Source organism: Eumetopias jubatus, unplaced genomic scaffold (assembly GCF_037043125.1).
Source record: "Eumetopias jubatus isolate StellerSeaLion01/CBP00866 unplaced genomic scaffold, mEumJub1_p1.0 scaffold_4, whole genome shotgun sequence".
NCBI classification, from domain to species: Eukaryota; Metazoa; Chordata; class Mammalia; order Carnivora; family Otariidae; genus Eumetopias; species Eumetopias jubatus.
Window position 1 is genome coordinate 140,850,339 of NW_028274810.1, and position 19,433 is coordinate 140,869,771.

At 46.1% G+C, this 19,433-nt stretch overlaps 1 protein-coding gene across 1 annotated transcript in view; it reads left to right on the plus strand.

Annotated features, from left to right (window-relative positions):
• Nucleotides 1-3,636, plus strand: part of DPYS (dihydropyrimidinase) — a 70,258-nt gene extending 66,622 nt beyond the window's left edge. The window contains exons 9-10 of the mRNA XM_028110610.2: nt 1,880-2,010; nt 3,279-3,636. Coding sequence (XP_027966411.2) covers nt 1,880-1,996 — 117 coding nt within the window. The 3' untranslated portion in view covers nt 1,997-2,010; nt 3,279-3,636. The remainder of the gene's footprint in view (nt 1-1,879; nt 2,011-3,278) is intronic.
• Nucleotides 3,637-19,433: the final 15,797 nt, after the last annotated feature.

A 19,433-nucleotide genomic window follows, 5' to 3' on the forward strand; every position in this document is an offset into this window, starting at 1 on the left:
ACAGGGTGGAGCTGATGAGGGACATGTAGCATGTCAGGTGACACAAAGATCTGCCCATTTAGGTCACTGGAGATTGATCGGAAATACACCACAGGTTTGGCCGAGTGTCATTGCTGAAAGGAAGAGAGAAAGGCAAGACCCTTCAGATTGTAGGCAACTCAGGGAAGTGAATCCTGGCTTTCTTAGCCGGTTCTGATGACGCCTGTTACTTATGTTTAAGTTCCCTTTACAGCCTCAGACGTGTCCCATTGTGGATCGATTCTATGGTCACCCTAGGCGTAAGTGATAGATCAGACAGTCTGGCTTGGAAAGTAAACCAGGGGAGGAGAAAACATGAAGACCTCCTTGAAGGGGAAGATGTGGTCAAAGAGTGGGGTATTAAGAGGGTTTAAATTTTCAGGTGTGGTCGGCTTCAGGTAACCCCAAAGTCGAGGGGCTGGGTGGCAGAAATAGGAAGCGGGTCCTCTGTTTCCCGGTATGGATGTTCCTCAAGATGACAACAGCATCCAGGGTGAAGAGAGGGACAGAGTCAATGGTGAGCCAAAATGCAAGTCCAGCAAATCATCTAACCAGACACAGAAAGTGGACGGAGACCTGGGCTGCTGAGCAGGGGAGGGCAGGGCTCCTCCCAGGCACTAAGTGCTCAGCCTGCACCAGACGCTGTACTTCAAATCTCAGAGCAGAAGGGACAGTCTCTGTGTTGTTCTTTGTTTTGTCGTCTGTGCCTGGCAAAATACCTGGGGCGGTCTGTGTTCAATAAATATTGAATGAAGGAAGGAAATGCTTTGTATCTGGGAGATGGCTTTTATTCCCTCTGTTTCCTAGACGAGTGAGTAGACTCAGGGGGGTCTGTTAGCTTGCCAGCGTCCTACAACTAGAGCATCGTATGCCAAAGCCCACATTGTTGATCACTGCAATATATTCCTTTGTGTGGTCAGAACAAGACAAATGTTATTTGTGTGTGTGTGTGTGTGTGTGTGTGTGTGTGTGTACATATTTATGTGTACACACATATTTATTAAGAGCTTCTTCTATGCTAGGCATTATTCTAAATGATTTACTTATTTGTCAGCCTCTCACAACCACCCCATAAAGTAGGTGCTGTTATGACTCCCCGTGTAAATTGAGGCAACGGAAACACTGTGATAAGTAAACGTGCCCAGTCTGGTGTCATAGCCCAGGCCCTTAATCACTGTCTTGCTGCGTCCTGACTTGTCAGTGAATGTGTATCCATGTTTACAAACAGTATGCTTTAGTTACTTCTTGTGAATTCCTTTGTTTATAAAATCCAGATTTCTAAACTCTGAGCAAGCCCTGAATTAACTCAAGCCGAATCCAGTGGAGGGGGGGACAGGGGAGTCCGCTGCTCAACCGGCCACCCAAGAGGTGTAGTGAGAGATGTGAGATTGTGGTGGTTGGCTGATGACACGCAGGAGCAGGTGAGAAAATGAGAAAACCCCCACACAGATTGCTAGAATCTGAAAATCATGCTCCGAGTCTTGGGAAAGGTACCACAAAGCAGTCTAGGAACACAGACATCTCAGATGGAAACTAAAGGGGAGGGTAGTAGGTCGGGAGGACTGCAAGGTGGTAATAGAACGAGAAGGGCGTGAGGATGTAGCAGAGGCTTCAGTGTAAGTTTCAGTGAAAAGAACAACCGCTCGAGAGTGCTCCCTAGGCCTTTGTCAGACACAGCAAAGAGTGGGGCACAGCACAGGTCCCTGAGGTGGCCAGGAATTTCTGTGAAAGGGCAAGGGGTGGGAAGCACGTGATACGTAAATTTGCAAGATTCGTTTTTTTTTGCTCTCACACTTCATCAAAGGAGCTGCATTACCCTCTGAATTCCGGAAGTCAATGAACATGAACTGTTCTGTTTCAGACTTGCACGCCTATTCCCGTGGAGCGTGAACCCTACAAGGGAGTAGTCATCACAATAAGATCTAGAGAGACAAAAGAAGACTCCACAGCGGGGATCCGGAAACAGGCCCACCCCTGAGCTGGGTGCTGTGGGTAAGGGACGGTGCGCAAAGAAAGTATTCCTGCATGACAACCTATGAAATCAGCTTCTCTGTCTTCGTAAGCATTTGAAGAGTCCAAGGCCAAGGTCAAAGGCTTCGTAAGTCTCCAGGGCAGGTTAGCTAAGGGGAGACTGATAAGAGACCTCTTGACGCAGAACACTTGATGAGCCTCCAGATGGAAGAAGGCCTTGGTCTAGTTAGAGTTTTATTCTCTGAGCTGTTAGGAATCATTCAGCAAAGACTTGAAGTATCAAATATGAGCAAGAGGCAAGTAGGCCAGTAGCATACAGAGGGACCTGTTACTGAGGAAATATGACATGTCTTAAGACAGATTATAATTTCGTGGTCAGAATTTATAAACTATTCAATTAGGGCTTTATCTGAGAAAACAAATCTTCGTATTGTAAATGCAACTATGTTCTAGAACTTAGAATGAATGAAAAAATAATCAAGTGTTGCTTTGGGGGGTATAATTTTTCAAGAAAATTATTTGATAGGATTTGATGTATTTTATTGTACACTTAATTTTTGGAATGATATTGAAAAAATATTTCAGTACTTCCTCAGTTTTGTCTTTTGACATCCAGATCTTTCTTTTTTCAAGCGTCTATTATCATCCTTCCTTCCTCCCTCCCTCCCTCCCTTCCTTCCTTTTTTTTTTTTTTTTTTCATTTATTTTCTGGTCCTGCCCTGTCAGATGTCTATTTGGGAGTGGCTTTGCCAACACCACTGAATTCATTAAATCTACATGTTTTGCCAGTTTGCAATTTCACTAAACTCTAAATAATGAACAGAGGTAGGTGTTTGTGTTAATTAGGGACACTGCTAAAGGACTAGTTTTATACATAACCGCTTAGAAGTTGTACATTTTCACATTAAGACAACCGATGCTTCCCTAAACCCCGTGACTTGAATAATGAGGTGCTGTGACTGTGCTGTCTTCTTTTTATTATGGAATGTTGTCTTTAACAATGCTCTACAGCCAAAAGTTTCAAGTCTTGTTTTTTTGTTTTTTGTTTTTTTGTCATTTCCTTCCTATTGGAGTTATTTTTCCAATCCAGGAAGATTGTGTTAAAAATTCAGAGGAAGATTAGCAAAAGGGAGACAATCTATCGAATGCTGCAACATGCTATTAACAGAATTTATAGGAGCAGGATTAGTGTTTTCTTTGATTATAGCATTTCTTGGGGGTTAGGCTTGAGTTCTGCATCTCTTTGTGAGGGAGAATGTTACACTGAGTTCCTTTTATTCTGTTCAAAGGTAAAATCAGAGAAAAGGATTCTGCTGTTCCCATCACTGTGAAGCGTTGTCAGCCCATGGAGAAGCAGGCCTTATTTCAACCCCCCAAGATCCTTTTGAAAAAATAATCATGCCAGGCCTCTTTGATTTCCTTTCAGAAGCAATTGCTGTTTTTCTTACTGTGACTTTGTTGTTGTGTAAGATTGAAGACATAAATGAATATTATTGTGATGGGAAGTCGATGTGAAAATTCACTGAAGATACTTTAAAATGTCATCTTCACTTGTCCTGGATTTCTTACTTGGAAATTTTAAAAATCACTTTCTTGTTGAAGGATTTTTTAATGGCTACATTTGTTTAAAAACAGCGAACTCTGTGATTTTACATGCAATTATAATTAATAAACATTTAGATCTTCATTTTATATCCTGTTTTCTGGGTTATTTGTATCTTCTTCTAACTTGTAGGATTGGGACTCTGGGAGGCTGGGTTTGATTCAAAAGCATAATTTCCTATTGACATCTGTTTCAGCAACTCCTGGAAAGCGGTTCCCTGAGCAAACCTCATGTAATTAAACTGGATACTCAACCTTAGATTAAGTCCAAGGCAAATTATCCAAGCACATAGATGAGTGCAGGATTTGGGGGAATTAAAGAGAATCAGCATGGCCAAAAGATGCTACAGTGGTACCTTCCCTCTCCTGTGCTTCCGGATCTGTCCTGTGATCCTTCTGTGTATGCAGAGAAGCTGAGCTTCTATTTCTTCTCCTAGGTAACTAAGTCAAGAGGAATTTTTAAAACATGGGGAAAATCAGGGCAATTATGCTCTCATTGCAGATACATCTGCCCCTGACTTACTCTCTTAGCTCAGGAGTGCACCTGCACCTTTGACAAAGAGTGATAGGAATCCAGTTGACTCAATTATAATTTGTTCTGGACACACAGAAAAAAGGACATGAACTACACTTAAAGAAGACTTACAGGTCTTTTTTGTCAGGTAAGAGATATCTTAAAATATTTTGTTAGTATTCTCCCCTGCTTTGGTTGACAATAGAAACTCCGCAGTAAAATGCCTGAAACCTCTGAAAAGAAATCATTAAATTGCTTTCTTACCGAAAAGCCAGTTCCCACTCATCCTTCGGCATTTGGCTTAAATATCAGCCCTTCTCAGAGGCTTTCCCAGATCCAACATGGGAGGTCATGTTAGGCCGTGTTCCCCTTTACCAGGGTCCCGCCTACGCACCATCACAGCACCTGTCTTACTGTGCTATAATCACTGCTTTAGGAGTCTGTCTCCTCCAGGATACTGAATGCTCCTTCAGGGCAGGGCCCGTCTGGGTCACTGTCATTTTCCCAGCATCTAGCAGAGTGCCTGGGAATTGATGGGCATTCAATGCATCTTTATTAATTTTAAAATAAAGGAGGAAGCAAAGGAGTTCCCGCTAAGTTCCTAAATTGATAGGGATGAAATGAGTGAGAACTCTGAACAAAACAGGGACGAAACTGGTGGAGTATGTGAATGTAAAGGTACTTTAAATGCAGAGTGAGGATTCCTTATCTGTTTGACAGATCCATTCTGGAGAATGAAATAGCTATAGGATTCTGTGTCAACAAAGTCATTTGAAACGAATATGGGGACTCCTTTGTTGCTTGTATTAGGCTTGTCATGAATATTTTTGTAGAAACCTAATTCTAAATAACAATATAAAGCCATAGGAAAATGGGATTCAAGCTATTAATATTTAATACCATGTTTTTCAGGATTGCCTCCGGTATACAAAATGAGATCCCTTTATCACTAAACGATTGCATTTTCAAGGTCTGTGCAAAGAACAGATGGAATGAGTAGCATTCCTTCATTTTCACCTTCCGTTGCTTGCTTCCTTCAGTCGTCAGTATGATGTACTGGAAAGCCAAAAAAGTGTGTGCTCTAAACTTCTGTTTACTAACTGTGAGGTCTTTAGTAATTTTTAAAATCAAAATATGAGTTGATTAAAACATACAAAAAGCAAAAAAATGAACATAACCACACCTATATATCTATCATCCCATATAAGAAATACAACGTCACCAACACAATCGAAGTGCCCTGTTTTCTTCTCCATTCCCAGTCCCCTCCCTCCCCCACAGGAACCAGGGTTCTGTCTGAGTCTGGTGTTTTATTCCCATGCGCATCTTTTATACCCTTGCTACGCATGCGCAGATGTCTAAGCATTGTGTTGTATGTGGTGAAATGTTATAGAAACATTATATAATATGCCTTGGGTTTTTTGTTTTGTTTTGTTTTTTAGTGCATATGGTTTTGATTCCTGCTTTTTTTGCAGTCAAGGTGTTTGGAAGTTGTTTGTTTTGATCAGTACTAATTCTTTTTTTTTTTTTTTTTAAGATTTTATTTATTTATTTGACAGAGAGAGAGACAGCTAGAGAGGGAACACAAGCAGGGGGAGTGGGAAAGGGAGAAGCCGGCTTCCCACGGAGCAGGGAGCCCGATGTGGGGCTCGATCCCAGGACCCAGAGATAATGACCGGAGCCGAAGGCAGTCGCCTAACCAACTGAGCCACCCAGGTGCCCCTTGATCAGTACTAATTCTCATTCCATTTTATTGCCACATAACATTCCACTGTGTAAGCACACCACAATCTATTGACTTTCCTGTTGATGGGCATTTAGGTTGTTTCCATCGTCTTGCTCTATCACCCACGATGCCGCTGTAAGCATTTCCGTACAGGTCTCTCCTGTGACGCATGAGAACTCCAGGGGATGTGGCTGCAGAGCAGAAGAGTGGGGCTGGGGGGTCCGCGAGTGTGCGCATTCTCCCCTGGCTTAGATTCTGGCGAATTGTTCTCTAAGTGGAAAGTTATGCTAATGAGGCTCCCTTTCGCTGTGAAGGTTCATTGATCTAACTAAGCCTCAGTGTCTTCATTTATAAGATGAGACTGGTAGTAGTATTAATCTAACACCCGAGGTTGCTGGGAGGGTTAGGAAGCCCATCCTGCATGGTCTGCACAAGTAGCTCGCATTACTGTGCCATGTGGCGAATTGCTAAAAGACATGCCACCCAGAGATTGCCCCAGTCTTGACTCTGCTCTCTCCGTGGGGAAGGAAGCTCCCCGGGCTTGGTGGTGCCGGCCCCTTCCGCGGCCTCAGGAGCATGGAGGCCTAGCCTAGAAGGCATAGTGAAGAGCGGGGTGGGGTGAGAACACAGCATGGGTCTGCAGAGGGCTCAGAGGTCAGCGGGCATGGGAGCTCCCAACAGGTGCCCTGTGAGCAGTGGGAACGGGCTGACACAAGCTGAAACACGGGGGTGGGTGGAGACTGGCTCTCAAGCGCCCCCTGCAGGTCCAGCGGGTCCGGAGGTCAGCTGCTGCAGCTACAGCTCTACCCTCTTGTCCCAACGTTCGCTCTCGCCTCCGCCCGCCCACTGGACAGAGGGTGGCATCCTGTAGGGGAAGGATCATGGGCCCGTCGCAGGCCTTAAAGCCACAAAAGCTGGATCTGTACCACTTGACTGAGACCCTTGACCTTCCTGAGCCTCAGTTTCTCTGTTGGTAAGGTGGGAATAATTAATACCTCCTTTGCGGGGGTTAATTGAGAATATGAATTGAGAGGACATGTGTAGAGCTTCCGGCTCTCCGCCACTGGAGGTCAGATTCGCCCTCTGCCCCGTGCCCTTCCCTGACACCCACTTCTCTCCTCCTTACCTTCTTTTCCAGCTACCTGCTCTGGAGCCCCCTGAAGGCGCAAATAGAGTAATTAGATTTCTTTTTGTCAAACCCACTCTCTCCCTTTCCTTCTTTTTGCAGAATATCTGTAGACAAGGTAAAAAAAAAAAAAAAAAGCAATGGACCTATCATTTATTAAACACCTACTGTTTATAGAACCCTAAACGAAACCCCTCTGTGTGGGCTACCTCTGTTCCTCAAAGGCACAGTGAGTGGCACAGTGAGGTGCTCCGTGAATTCATCTTAGGAATAAAAGAAGAAAACGATGGTGATGACAAAGGAGGAGGAGAGAAATAATTCACGAAGGAAAATTCACGCTACAGCAAATTATTATTCGTGTTCGGGGGTCAGGACTGCCCCTTTAGCCTGTCGGGGGGAATTTTGACATATATTTGCCTATGTTTTATTTCAGTCTGCATGAAAATCTAATATGATAAAATAATTATGTTACAGGTATTGTGCCAAATATTTGCAACTGCAAATTGTAATTGTAAGCTCCTTGAGGACTGGGACAATTTCTTAAGAGCTTGTGCCTCGGACAACACCAGCACAATGATTTACACAGCGTAGACCTTTACAATGGGCTGAGTGAGCGGAAATTAATGTATCACAGCTAAGGGGATTTGGGGGAAAATGTCCGAATTTGGAAAGGCTTTCTAAAGAACAAAGATTTTAAATCCTGTTTTTTGAAGGCACTTACGTCTGCCAGAGAGAGAGAGAAGTAGGTTTTAGGAAGGAAAACAGTACAACAAAAGCGCAGGTGAGCTCACCCCTGGGGCTGCCCTTGAGGCTCTGCACGGACCCACGAGGGTTACATAACAAGCTGCTGGAGTAGGGAAGCATCAACAGGGCTTTTTAAAGACTGCTTTTTGCCTGAAAATAGGATGTAGTCTCCACAAGAATACAGGACCTTTGGCTTTTTCTGTATTGAAACCTATAAATGTGCTCAGTAGATTCTTAACACTTCTTCGGCCCTTATTAGGTGTCTGGCCCAGTGCTAAGCTCTGTACAGACACTGCCATTTCATTCTCCCTGCGGTCCTATGAGGTAGATGCTATTATGATCATCCTGATTGAACAGATGAGACAACAAAGCCTCAGAGAAGTTAAATAATTACCCAAAGGCATTCAGCTGGTCAGCGGGTGACTCAGGATGTGAATCCCAGCCCACTTGACTCCACTTGACCATGATGGTGTATTCCTTAGTCAAGATTTTCAAAAGAACCCACTCCTGGATGATGTACAGTTGCCTGAATTTCATTAAAGCCAGATAAAGTCATGGCAGCTAACAATCATTAAGATCCTACCTATTAGAGCCCGACATACTTTATAAGTATTAGTTCACACCATCCTCCGAGAAGGGGATTGTGGTTGCCCCCATTTTATACATGGTGAAACTGAGGCACATTAATTATAACTTCTCAGACCCTAGATATGTCACGGGATGACCTGGAAGGGGGTTTCCAAGGTGTATTAAGTCTTCTCGGTAAACAGTTTCTGAACCACCTAAGACAGTACTGGGGTAAGGCATAAGCACTTAACACTAGACTGAACACAAAGTAAATCCCCAATCAACGTTAGCTACTGTTATGTCTTTGAACTTAACTGCTTTGTTGCTCTACATCAAGGTGGAATAAAGCTGTCTAATGCCATTTGAGGAGCCTACGGTCTCCTCTGAGTCACACTTCATGGCCATTGTTGCTCAACAGCACAGTCTCAGAACTAAAACTGAAAGACAAAACAAACCCTTGTACAAAAGAAATTCCACAGTGATCGATGGACTGTTATCTTCCTATTTACTTTCGTTGGCTCTCTGATTGAAAAGCGATTTACCTTATTAGCCGCTGAGGGGCAGGGAAGCATATGCTCTTGCTTCAGTAATTTATGAAACCACTTGAGAAATAAACCTTGCTGTTTTCAAATTTTCTCATGAGCCAACTAAACATACGTCTTTCGGTCTCATAAAATTTATTATTTGAGTTAATTATTGGGGAATGAGATGTCAACAATACATGAAATACATTTCTGCAATTCATTCTTCCGAAGTCATAAATGTTTCAAAATTTTATTTTCACAAAAACCAAACTTAAACTCTGGGTGTTTATGCCTCAAAACTTGTATCAGAATAGAAAGAGAGAAGAGCACCTGTGTGGCTCAGTGCGTTAAGCAGCTGCCTTCAGCTCAGGTCCTGATCCCAGGGTCCTGAGATCGAGCCCCCAGCATGGGGCTCCCTGCTCAGCGGGGAGCTTGCTTCTCCCTCTCCCTCTGCTTCTCTCGCGCGTGCTCTCGCCCTCTTTCTCAAATAAATGAATAAAATCTTAAAAATAAAATAAAAATTAAAAAAAAAAGAATAGAAAGAGAGAGAGCTGTTTGCAGGACAAAATCTTCATTACATTCAAACACAGATCAGACTTAAACTTCACTCGGGCAGGAAATGAAAGCATCATAGAGATTTAAAGCCAGAAAGATCTTCTAGCCCCACAGAAGAGAGATGAGCAAAGAGAGCCCCACAGGCTATCTTGCCCTAGGTTCCACTCCTGGCTCATGCCCTTGGGCAACTAACATTTATTGAGTATTCATCGTGTGCCAGGTATTGGCACCAGAGATAAAATTGTGAGCAAAAGCACATATGGCCCCTGCCCTCCCGCAAAAAACAGACATGGATCAAACAATCCCAAACCAGCCTAAATCTGTCACTGTTCCAAGTGCTACAAAGAAGAGGTATACAGTGAAATGAGAACCTGAGGGAAAAGACCTGATGATTTGGAGAATGGCCAGGGAGGGCTTCCCAGAGAAGGTGACGGATGAGCTGGGACCTAAAGTAGGATATAACCAGGCAACTCCGGCAGGAAATGTCTTCCTGCAGAGAACAGGGTGTGGGGCTGGGGGTGGGGAGGGCAAGGACCTGCAAGTCGGAGTACGGGAACAAAGGCTGGAACATCTGGTGGGAGAGAGAGGACGAGACAGACAGACAGAGACAGAGAGGACAGACAAGAGAGGGAGGCGGGAACCAGGACAGCTGTTCATCCTACGAGCAACGGGAGCCTTTGCAAAGTCTTCAGCAGAAATGCGACCCCGACGGATCTGAGCGGCAGATCAGAGGCTGGGGTTTGGGCATGGTTTATTGGAGATGCTTGTGAGCAATCCAAGGGGAAAGATCAAAGAGGCTGCTGGACATCTAGAGGAGAAAGCAGGGTCCAAGATTTCAATTTGCAGATCCCCTCCAAACAGAAGAGTTTCGGTTTCCTTACTTTTAAGTTGAAATCATCACAGTGTCCACCTCAGGATGAAAAGGGATAATGTAAAGAAATCACTTAGCACAGTGGCAGCCCCCGGGAGGTATTCAGTAGAAGTCAGCTCGGGGCATGATAATTATCAAGGAACTTATTTCCTGGACTCTACCGCTGGTCAATCACCTGAGAGGAATGAACCCTACAGGCAATTATGAGATTCCTGAGATTCAACAGCTCCACTGTGGCCCACTCTAAACTCACTGCCCTAACAAAATGTAGAGGCCAATTCTCTGACGTAGAGACCCCAGTTTCTGAGCAGTAGCATCCGAACCCTATAGATATGACCCATGTCAAAAGACCTCAAATCTCCAATTCCTCAAGATAACCCAAAGTACCGGGCCCCTGATTATGCCTCAGTTTTGTGATCTGGAAATACAAGTATTGAAACTCCTGACATCCAAGCAATGAGGTGGGGATGAAGTGAGAGCATTTCTTCACATCTTTTCTGAAATTAAGTGGGTATAGAGAACTAAATACATTTTGCTATGTGACATGGTGGGTGTGAAGCTCTGGCAACGCGTCTGACAGGCAGAAGGCTCTGGGCCCTTCCCTGTGATGTAACTGCACCCTCCTATACTTAGCACATCACTCACTTGTCTCCTCAGAGGCAAATGGTCGCTTTTACTTTGTGCCAGGCAATGTGCTAGACTCCAGGCATATGAAATCACCCCTTTATGAATGAGCCGGGCTTGGTAGGGTACAGGCATAAAGTAACTGTATTCTTCTCCTATGGTCTGAATTCATTCTCTCCTCTCCCTCAGATGACATTTCGGGCAGATGCCATAGCTCTGATGATTCTGCTTAGATACCAAGTGAAGAGGAGTCTTGTTTCGGCATTAGAAAATCACTTCCGGCCTAATGATCACAAAACTGCCGTCCAGTCTAGGATAATCACTGAACTTCTGAAGCTGGTGAACCAGTGGGACCTTCTCACCAACCATGCCCGCTTTCTTCTCTCACCCGTGCTCCCCTTCCCCCCACTCACCTGGCACAGTCTCTGACCATCCCGTCATCCACAGGGCGGGATTGGGCAAGTCATTCAACCGCTGTGCCACAGCGTCATCAACGATAAACGCTGGAAGCATTTTGTCTCCCTCACGGGATTAGCGGCGGCTTAATGAAAATATCTGTGTCTAGCGCGTGACAGACATGCAGCAAATGCGGCAAGTACTATTATTAGTGCCTTCCCTTTTGCCTATAACTATGCTTAAGTTTCTCCCACCCTAAAGAGATTTCTTGACCCTATTTCTGACTCAAATTATTTTGACTCTACTTGTCCTTCCTTCCCAGCCCAGTTTGGAAGAGGAGCCCATATTTACCTCCCTGTCAAGTCACTCCTCAAAACTTCCCAGTCTTGGACCCACCCACCACAACTGGACTGGTCCCGATGCTCACCAGTCACCACGTCCCAAGACAGCCCACTCACCGTCTATTAGTCGACACAAATATTCTCTGGTTGAAACTTACATTTCCTTTGACTTCGATGACATTGCATTAATCAATTCCCTAACTAACTTAAGAAACAAGGAGCCTTAAGATCCTTGCTAAGTTTCGCTTTGTTAAACCTCACTGGAAAGGAGCTCAGGCAGGTCTCTTCTTCAAGGAGGGAGAATGAGGAAGAGATCAAGGCCACGCTCAACAGTGACAGGAAAGGCAGACTGAACACCAGCCTCTGGGCACGCGGTCCAAAGCTCTACCCTGTGGCTTGAGTTATAGGAGAGAATGCTCTCAGTCCCCTTGCTGCAGAAAGCTTTGGTGTTTCTCGGTGACAGGTACCAGGCACTGAGCTAGGTGCCAGGACATGAAGATGAAGTCCCTGATCCTAGACAGGCAGGCAAATCAGCGGCTCCAGTACAGTGTGGGAAGAACCGTGGCAGTGGCAAGGTGTTTAAGAACAGAGAAGGAGGACGGCCATCAAAGATCCCCCTGCAGCTCCTGCAAGCCCTTCTCAATCTTCTCCATCTTCTGCCTCAGCCACCCTTCCTCTGTCCTCCCTCCTGAAGCCGCCCCTCGATGCCGCAAACCTTGCGCCACATCGCGGTTAAATTCAGCCCACACCCAGGAGGAACCAAGAGCCAGATCTTTGATTTCTCTTGTACCCCTCATGGCAAGCAACACCTCAATGGGCAAATTCATCGCTGTTCCCAAGTGTCTAACACAGTACCTGGCACGTAGTAGGACAGAAAAGGCTTGTTGAATAAACACGTTATCAGTGAATCATAGTGGAACAGAATTGGTGTAATTAACGGAATATTTTGAGACTTCTTGAGGATAGAATCAACCCTTCCTTCTCTGAGACTGAGGATCCTTTTATGCCTTGTTGTTTGTGGGTGGGAAAGATGGTATGTGTGTGTGGTAGGGGGAGGAGTGGGGGCAATAATCGATCGTAAGTGCCCCCTGTGGCTACGTCATTCCAAGCCCCTTGGCAATTCTTGACTTGTCTGCTCTCTGAGTTTCTAAGGCATAGAGTATACAATTCTGACAACCCTCAGCCATAAATATTCTGGAAGAGTTTGGAGTTCTACTATCCCATAGCACTGTCCCCATCAGAGTCCTTGCCTTGAGAGAGCCTCTGAAACAAAACCATCAGTTACACTCTTGTGACTGCCCCTACCATGTGCCTAACAGGAGTGTGTAACTGGTGATTTTGTTTGCTCAAACTCACCCTTTCAGAAGATGGCTTAATGGGTATGGGATTTCTGGGGGCGGAGGGGATGATAAAAATGTTCTGAAATTAGAAAGTTGTGTTGGTTGCACAACCTTATGAATGTACAAAAAGCCACTAAATTGTACACTTTAAAATGGTTACAATGGTCAGTTTTATGTTGTTATGTATTTTATCACAATATAACACTAAAAAGAAAATAGGCACACATAACCATTTTAAATTAAATTGATGAATGTAAATAAGGGATTTGGGAGTTTCGGTGGTTGTAAAGTTGGGAAAGATGGAGAGGGGAGTGGCAGAGCAGGTTTCCTAATGACAATGACACACTTTAAAGAGCTCAGCCACAACACCCTCAGCGGTCTCCCCAGAGGTAAAAAAACAAATCCTTGCAGATGAGCTGAGACAATGAAATGGTCGGAGATTAGGAATCAGCAACAGTCACTGTGCAAACACTATTAAAACCAGAGCCGGTTATGTTAACAGTTTTGTTATGCCAAAATTGTAAGGAGCATTCTTCCCGATAAATTCATTTGTTAATTCAACAAGCACTTCTGGATGGGCTCTCTGTGCCAGGCGTTGTATGCCCCTTGCTCCAACCTCACTGTCTCTCCGGTGGTCTACACTCCGCCCACTCTCCAGGCTGAAAGCCTGTGGGTTGGAAGCTCCATGTGACCTTGCTCACGGTCATGAGACATGACCACAGGGTTCCATTTGCTCTGAACAGGTTCCTGAGATCAGGGTCCAACGGCCTGTGTTCTTAGCCCTCTTCTGCCCCTTTCTAGCCATGTGGCTTGGGGTCAATCACTCAGCCTCTCTGGGCTTCAGTTTCAACGGACGACAGCATTCATCCCGTCTGTGTCATAGGCTTGTCACACACGAGGTAAAACACGAGATAAAATCTGAAATCGTTGAACTCTGTCAGACGCCCGGTCAGAGCGCATTTTTAAGAGTAGGTGAAGGGCACAGGTTTGGGAGTCAGATAACCAGCGTTCACCAGCGGGAAGATCATGGACAAGAGACTTCACCGGTCTGCTCCTCAGTTTCCTCCTGGGTAAATGGAGGCAGCAGCACCGTGGGGAGTGTGCTGTGAGGTTCAGCCGAGTCGGTGCACACCCAGCAGCCGGCGCGGGGCTGGAAGGGAGTGAGCCATCGATAGAGGAGAGCGACTGCAAATTCCCCAGGCAGCGCCGTTTCCCTGAGTCACGCAGGCCCCGGGCAGCAGCTGCAGGAAAGCCAACGGGACGGCGCCGCCTCCCACACCGCCGCGCTCGCGCCGGGCCCGGGGAGGGAGCGGGGGGCGGCCCCGAGCGGCTGGTGGAGCGCGGGCCGGTGGGCTGGGCGACGCCGAGCTCGCCCGCCGCTCCGCGCTCCGGGCTCCCCAGCTTTCCAGACTCCCCGCACTGCAGGCGGCCGGCTCGGGTCTCATTTACTCTTCGGCTCCGCCGCTCACTCCCCCTCCGCCCCGCCCGGTTCTGCGTTCTTTTCCCTAAGTGGTTTACAATACCCTGCGTTGCTTTACACCTTACGGCCAATCTCGATGTATATAATTCTCTTGTCTTGGGAATTCTAGTAACAAGACGGCTTGCTTGCTTTCTACAAGAACACGCCACCCCCCCATCCCCACCCCCACCCCAATCAATATTTACTGCTCTGCACAGGTCCGCTGAGAGACAGCGAACCCTACAGCACATTAGGGAGATGTCGAGGCAGCCCTGGGAGAGCTCGTGATAAAAACGTTCCTGAGCATCACTTGGCTTCCCCCGAGCGAGCATGGATGCTATGCACCAAGTGCTGGCATTTCAAGAGTTCCCGAGAAAAGGGTTTTCTTGTTGTAGGTTTTGGTTTGGTTTGGGCTTTCTCCTTTTTTGTAGGTGACAAAGGAAAAATGGAGCTTGCTGAATCTTGGTGGTAGGATCCTAGCATCTACAATTATGCTACCCAATAATCTAAAGGGAAAAGGGGAATGAAGGCGCAAGTCGCTGTTTCTGTTTATTCAGATTCTTTGGAGGACCCTGGCTTAACACAAAGAAGGAAGCACCCTTAGAGTAACAGTGAGGCATGGTGTGGGCAAAGACTCAGAGGTCCAAAGGGCAGTGCCTCCTGCAGCGAAGGACACATGACCCGGGGCTCCGGAGCCAGGGCTTGGAGCGAGGAGCCGGCTTTCAGCCCTCATCCGTGTGTGGCCTGGGGAAAGTTGCAGAACTTCTCTGAACCTCAATTTCTAGATCCATGAAATGCAAATGATAATAATGCCTGCCGGGCTTGCTTTCCTGCATTGTCAGAAGAACCTCCTGAAATGAAGTTTGTGAACAATGAAACGATATGCATGTGATGAGTAGAATATGATTGTTAATATCAGTGGCCATCTCCAAAAAGCCAGTCACTCTGGAAAGTTGGTTTGTGGTCAGAAATGATTCAGACGGAGAGAGGTTGTAAAGGCCGTGGAGATTTACAAATAGATTGGTGAGATCACAGCAGTCATAGAAGGGCACTTTTGGGGCGATGGTGCCAGGAAATGGAGAAACTGAAGGGAAAGCTTAGCAGCGGTACCAGAGGAAGACGTGTTGCTGGGTCCCACTGGAGGAAGCTGAAGGTTTTGTTCTCTGACATGCCGGGGATATGAGGTTGGGGTAACAGCTTATGATGTGAGCTTATGATTCCGTGAGTCACTGAACCACCCACACTGAGGGTCACACGCAAAAGCCAGAGCTAGGAATAAATACGCGGTGCCAGGCTGATGACTGTGCCAAGGATCTGTGAAGAAGACACTCAGGGCCGAGAGGTCCAGTAGGTAAAATGAGTTGGACCGTCCAGGCGGGTTCTGAGAAAGCCCAGCCAGAGGCCGTGGGAGGAGGTCAGAATGAGCAAAGGATGTCTGGGCAGAGGAGGCTGACAGCAGATGTACGGGCCTGCCACGGGGATCCAGTGGACGCCTAGAAGACCAGCTCTGAAGGAGCTGGAATCCTGGGCAAGGGGGCCAGGAGGCCACTGGGCAGGATGGAAGCCTGGCAGGCGCCCTGGAGCAGGACCAGAGCTGCAGAGTTATGCGAGGCTTGATTCCTAGGAGAGAGACAAGAGAATTGTGTGTAGGTCTTGGTCCTCCAGAAAGTACTGAGGGACAGCAGCATCCTTGAGAGTCGGGACATCTCAGTCCTCTCGGTAGCCTCAATGCCTAGCCCGGTGCCCGGCCGGCAGAAGGCAGTCAGTCAGTATTGGTTGGAATGAGCCAACAGATGAATGGCAAATGAATAAGGCCAAATTCAAGATACCCATCAAACTTGGAATTTTTATCCCCCCTTTTGGTGGCTTTTGACAGCCTTTGGCTTTCTTTCTCATGCCATATAGCTAATGCCAAGACTACCCTCACTGTCCCTCCTGAGAACGCTTGGCCAGCCGGCATGCCTCCAGTCCCTTCCCTTCTCTTTGTAAGTTGTATGCATTCAAGATGGTTGCCGTCCACTCAGTGGCTTGTTTCCATGGCAACTTGCCTCTTCATTATGCCACGCCCAACCTGTCTCCAATTCCCAGCCATTGCTGTACCTTATTCAGTTCCCAGCAGTGTTTATGTCCTGTCCTGATCCAGAATGTCTTTCATTAAGGGAACATTGTCTTCTCAGAATTAACTTTAAAAATGCACTGAAACGGGCACCCGGGTGGCTCAGATGGTTAAGCATCTGCCTTCGGCTCAGGTCATGATCCCAGGGTCCTGGGATCGAGTCCCGCATCGGGATCCCTGCTCCTTGGGAGCCTGCTTCTCCCTCTGCCTCTCTCTCTCTCTCTCACTCTGTCTCTCATGAATAAATAAATAAAATCTTTTTTAAAAAATGCACTGAAACACATTATGGCATGACTTCTTTTTTCAACTAGAAATATAAAATTTCTCCACAACTTCCTTGCCAAAAAATGTTTCCTTGTCATTGACTCTTCAAAACTGTTTCCTCCATACATAGTGTATGCCAGCCCTGGAAAGAGGCTCCGGGAGAAGTATTTGGCTCCCCAAATAAATGTCTGGCTGTCAGATTTTCACCTACATCTGGGGACTGCCCCCTGCTGGTCCCTGTCCCCGGATCTTATCGCCAGCTGTCTCACCCTCAATACTGGGGAATGTGAACACTAACTCAAGAAAATAGAGGAACAAGAGTCGCAGTGCACATTTAATTTTATTTTACCGTGTCATTTTTATGAGACCCATCCATTTCTGTTTTTAAGGCTCCTGACATGGTTTTCAGCAATTTAATGAAGAAGGATCTATCCAACCCATTCTTAGACTCCATCTTGCTCCACTCACAGAGAGTGCCTTGACCACCGTCTCTTTCTCAGCTGTAAACTTGTAAGACTTAGGAAGCACTCAGATGGCACCCACTAATGCCAGTTCAGGATGACTTTATCTTTTCTTTTCGATGCGGATTTTCACGTCCCCTGGCAGAACGGTCTGCCCCGCAATCACCACTTGCAGCCAGCATGGATAGGCTGGCTTGTCCTTGGCCCAGCAGCTAGTCCTGTTCCTCACTGGGGGCCCTTCACCACCATTCCCTGCCTTCTCATAAAGCGCCAAATTGGTTCCCACATTTGGTATCTCCCACTTATATGGCCTCTCATGGCTCAACTCAGTGTATTGCTGAGGTCTTCCATCCACGTCCTTTCCTCAAAGCTCAGGGAGCCTCTACACAGCGGGCCGTTCATGGTGGCTAAGGTATAATCCCAAATTCCTTAGAAAACCTTTTCTCTGTGGCATCGAAAATCCAGTGTTGATTGCTCCTGCTCTTCCCACGCCTGCAGGTAGAGACAAAGGGCAGCAGAGGGTATGCAAATTCATGCTAACAGTGAAGTTGTGCTGTGACCAATTTGTGAAAAATACTTTCTGAAGAGGTGGTTCTATATACTGTATGTGGGGCATTGTGGTAGGGAGAGTCTTTCCTGTCCTGAGTTAACAGTGTCCCCTTCAAAAATATGTTCTAGTCCTAATGCTTAGTTCCCCAAATGTGACCTTCTTTGGAAATAAGAGTCTCTGAAGATATAATCACATTAAAATAAGATCATACCGGATTATGGTGGGCCTCAGCCCAAGGACTGCTGTTCTTATCATAAGAGAGAATATTAGTCACAGAAGGAAAACTGTCAGTGTGAAGACAGGAGAAATCGGAGTTATGCTGCCATAAGCCGAGGAAAGCAAAGGATTGCCAGCAACCAGCCAGAAGGTCGGAGAGACAAGGAAGGATTCTTCCTTCAAGACGTTATTCAGCTTTTATCTGTGAGAGTGTAAATTTCTGTTGTTTTAAGGCACTCAGTTTGTAATAATTTGTTATAGCAGCCCTAGGAAATAATTCATTCACCAACTGGAAACCCAGGTAGAAGTGAGAGGTTTGAAACTCTCAAATTTTGTCCTGCCTCCAGTGTTCCGCTCCCCTAAGGATAAATGGAAACGTGCCCAGTTTGTTTCTGGGATGAGAATACTTTCTTTACTTTTGGATGTGAGAAACAATTACAGAGATTTCTTCCTCCCCTGACATTGGTAACATTATTACCCACAATGCTTTAGACACTTTTATTTGAGATACTACCTAAATATTTATACCTCCTACTGGAGTATGAATGCCTGATACTCCAATGAGAGGCTACCTGTGAACCACCCTTGACCCTGCTACACACCACTGGACCCTCCCCTCACGCCCAGCTAATGAATTAAATATGGTTGCCTGAGTGGACTCATTAGCCTACAAGGGCAGTAAGGCAACTTGAAGGCTGGATGTGATAAGTAATGCAGATTATAAATAGCCATTGTAAATTTTCTTCCAAGGAAAATTTCTTTTTTTTTTATTTAAGATTTTATTTATTTATTTGACAGAGAGAGAGACAGGGAGAGAGGGAACACAAGCAGGGGGAGTGGGAGAGGGGGAAGCAGGCTTCCCGCGGAGTGGAGAGCCCGATGCGGGACTCGATCCCAGGACCCCGGGATCATGACCTGAGCTGAAGGCAGACGCTTAACGACTGAGCCACCCAGGCGCAAGGAAGATTTCTGAAAAAAAAATGCTCTTAAAATTATTTTTTTTGTTTTGTCTTTGGAGGAGGAGTTCTAGAGCTGGGGGTAATGGAGAAGCTCAAGGAGGGATGGAAGCAAATCTCATGGTTTGGTAGGAAAACGATGGTAGCAGGTCATTCCTGGTCAAAAGGGAAATTTAAGGAGTGTTGCAGCAATAGAACTGGTTGGATGTTGCCTAGAAGCAGAGTTACAAATAAAACTGACTCCTAAGCTGAGAAAACCTGGAAAACGTTTGGGTCACTGACTGTGGTCGGAAATTGATATTTTGAGATCAAGAAAGGCAAGAAAGAGGTGACGAAGAGGAGGGTCTCTCAGACTCACAGGCTGGTAGAGCTTGGCAGGGCCCTCAAAGTCATTGACTCCAAGGGCCACATTCTACAGACGAGGCAGCTGGGGCCTGGGGAGAGGAAGCTATCCACCAAAGTTCCATGGCTAGCAAAGGGTGGAGCCAAAAT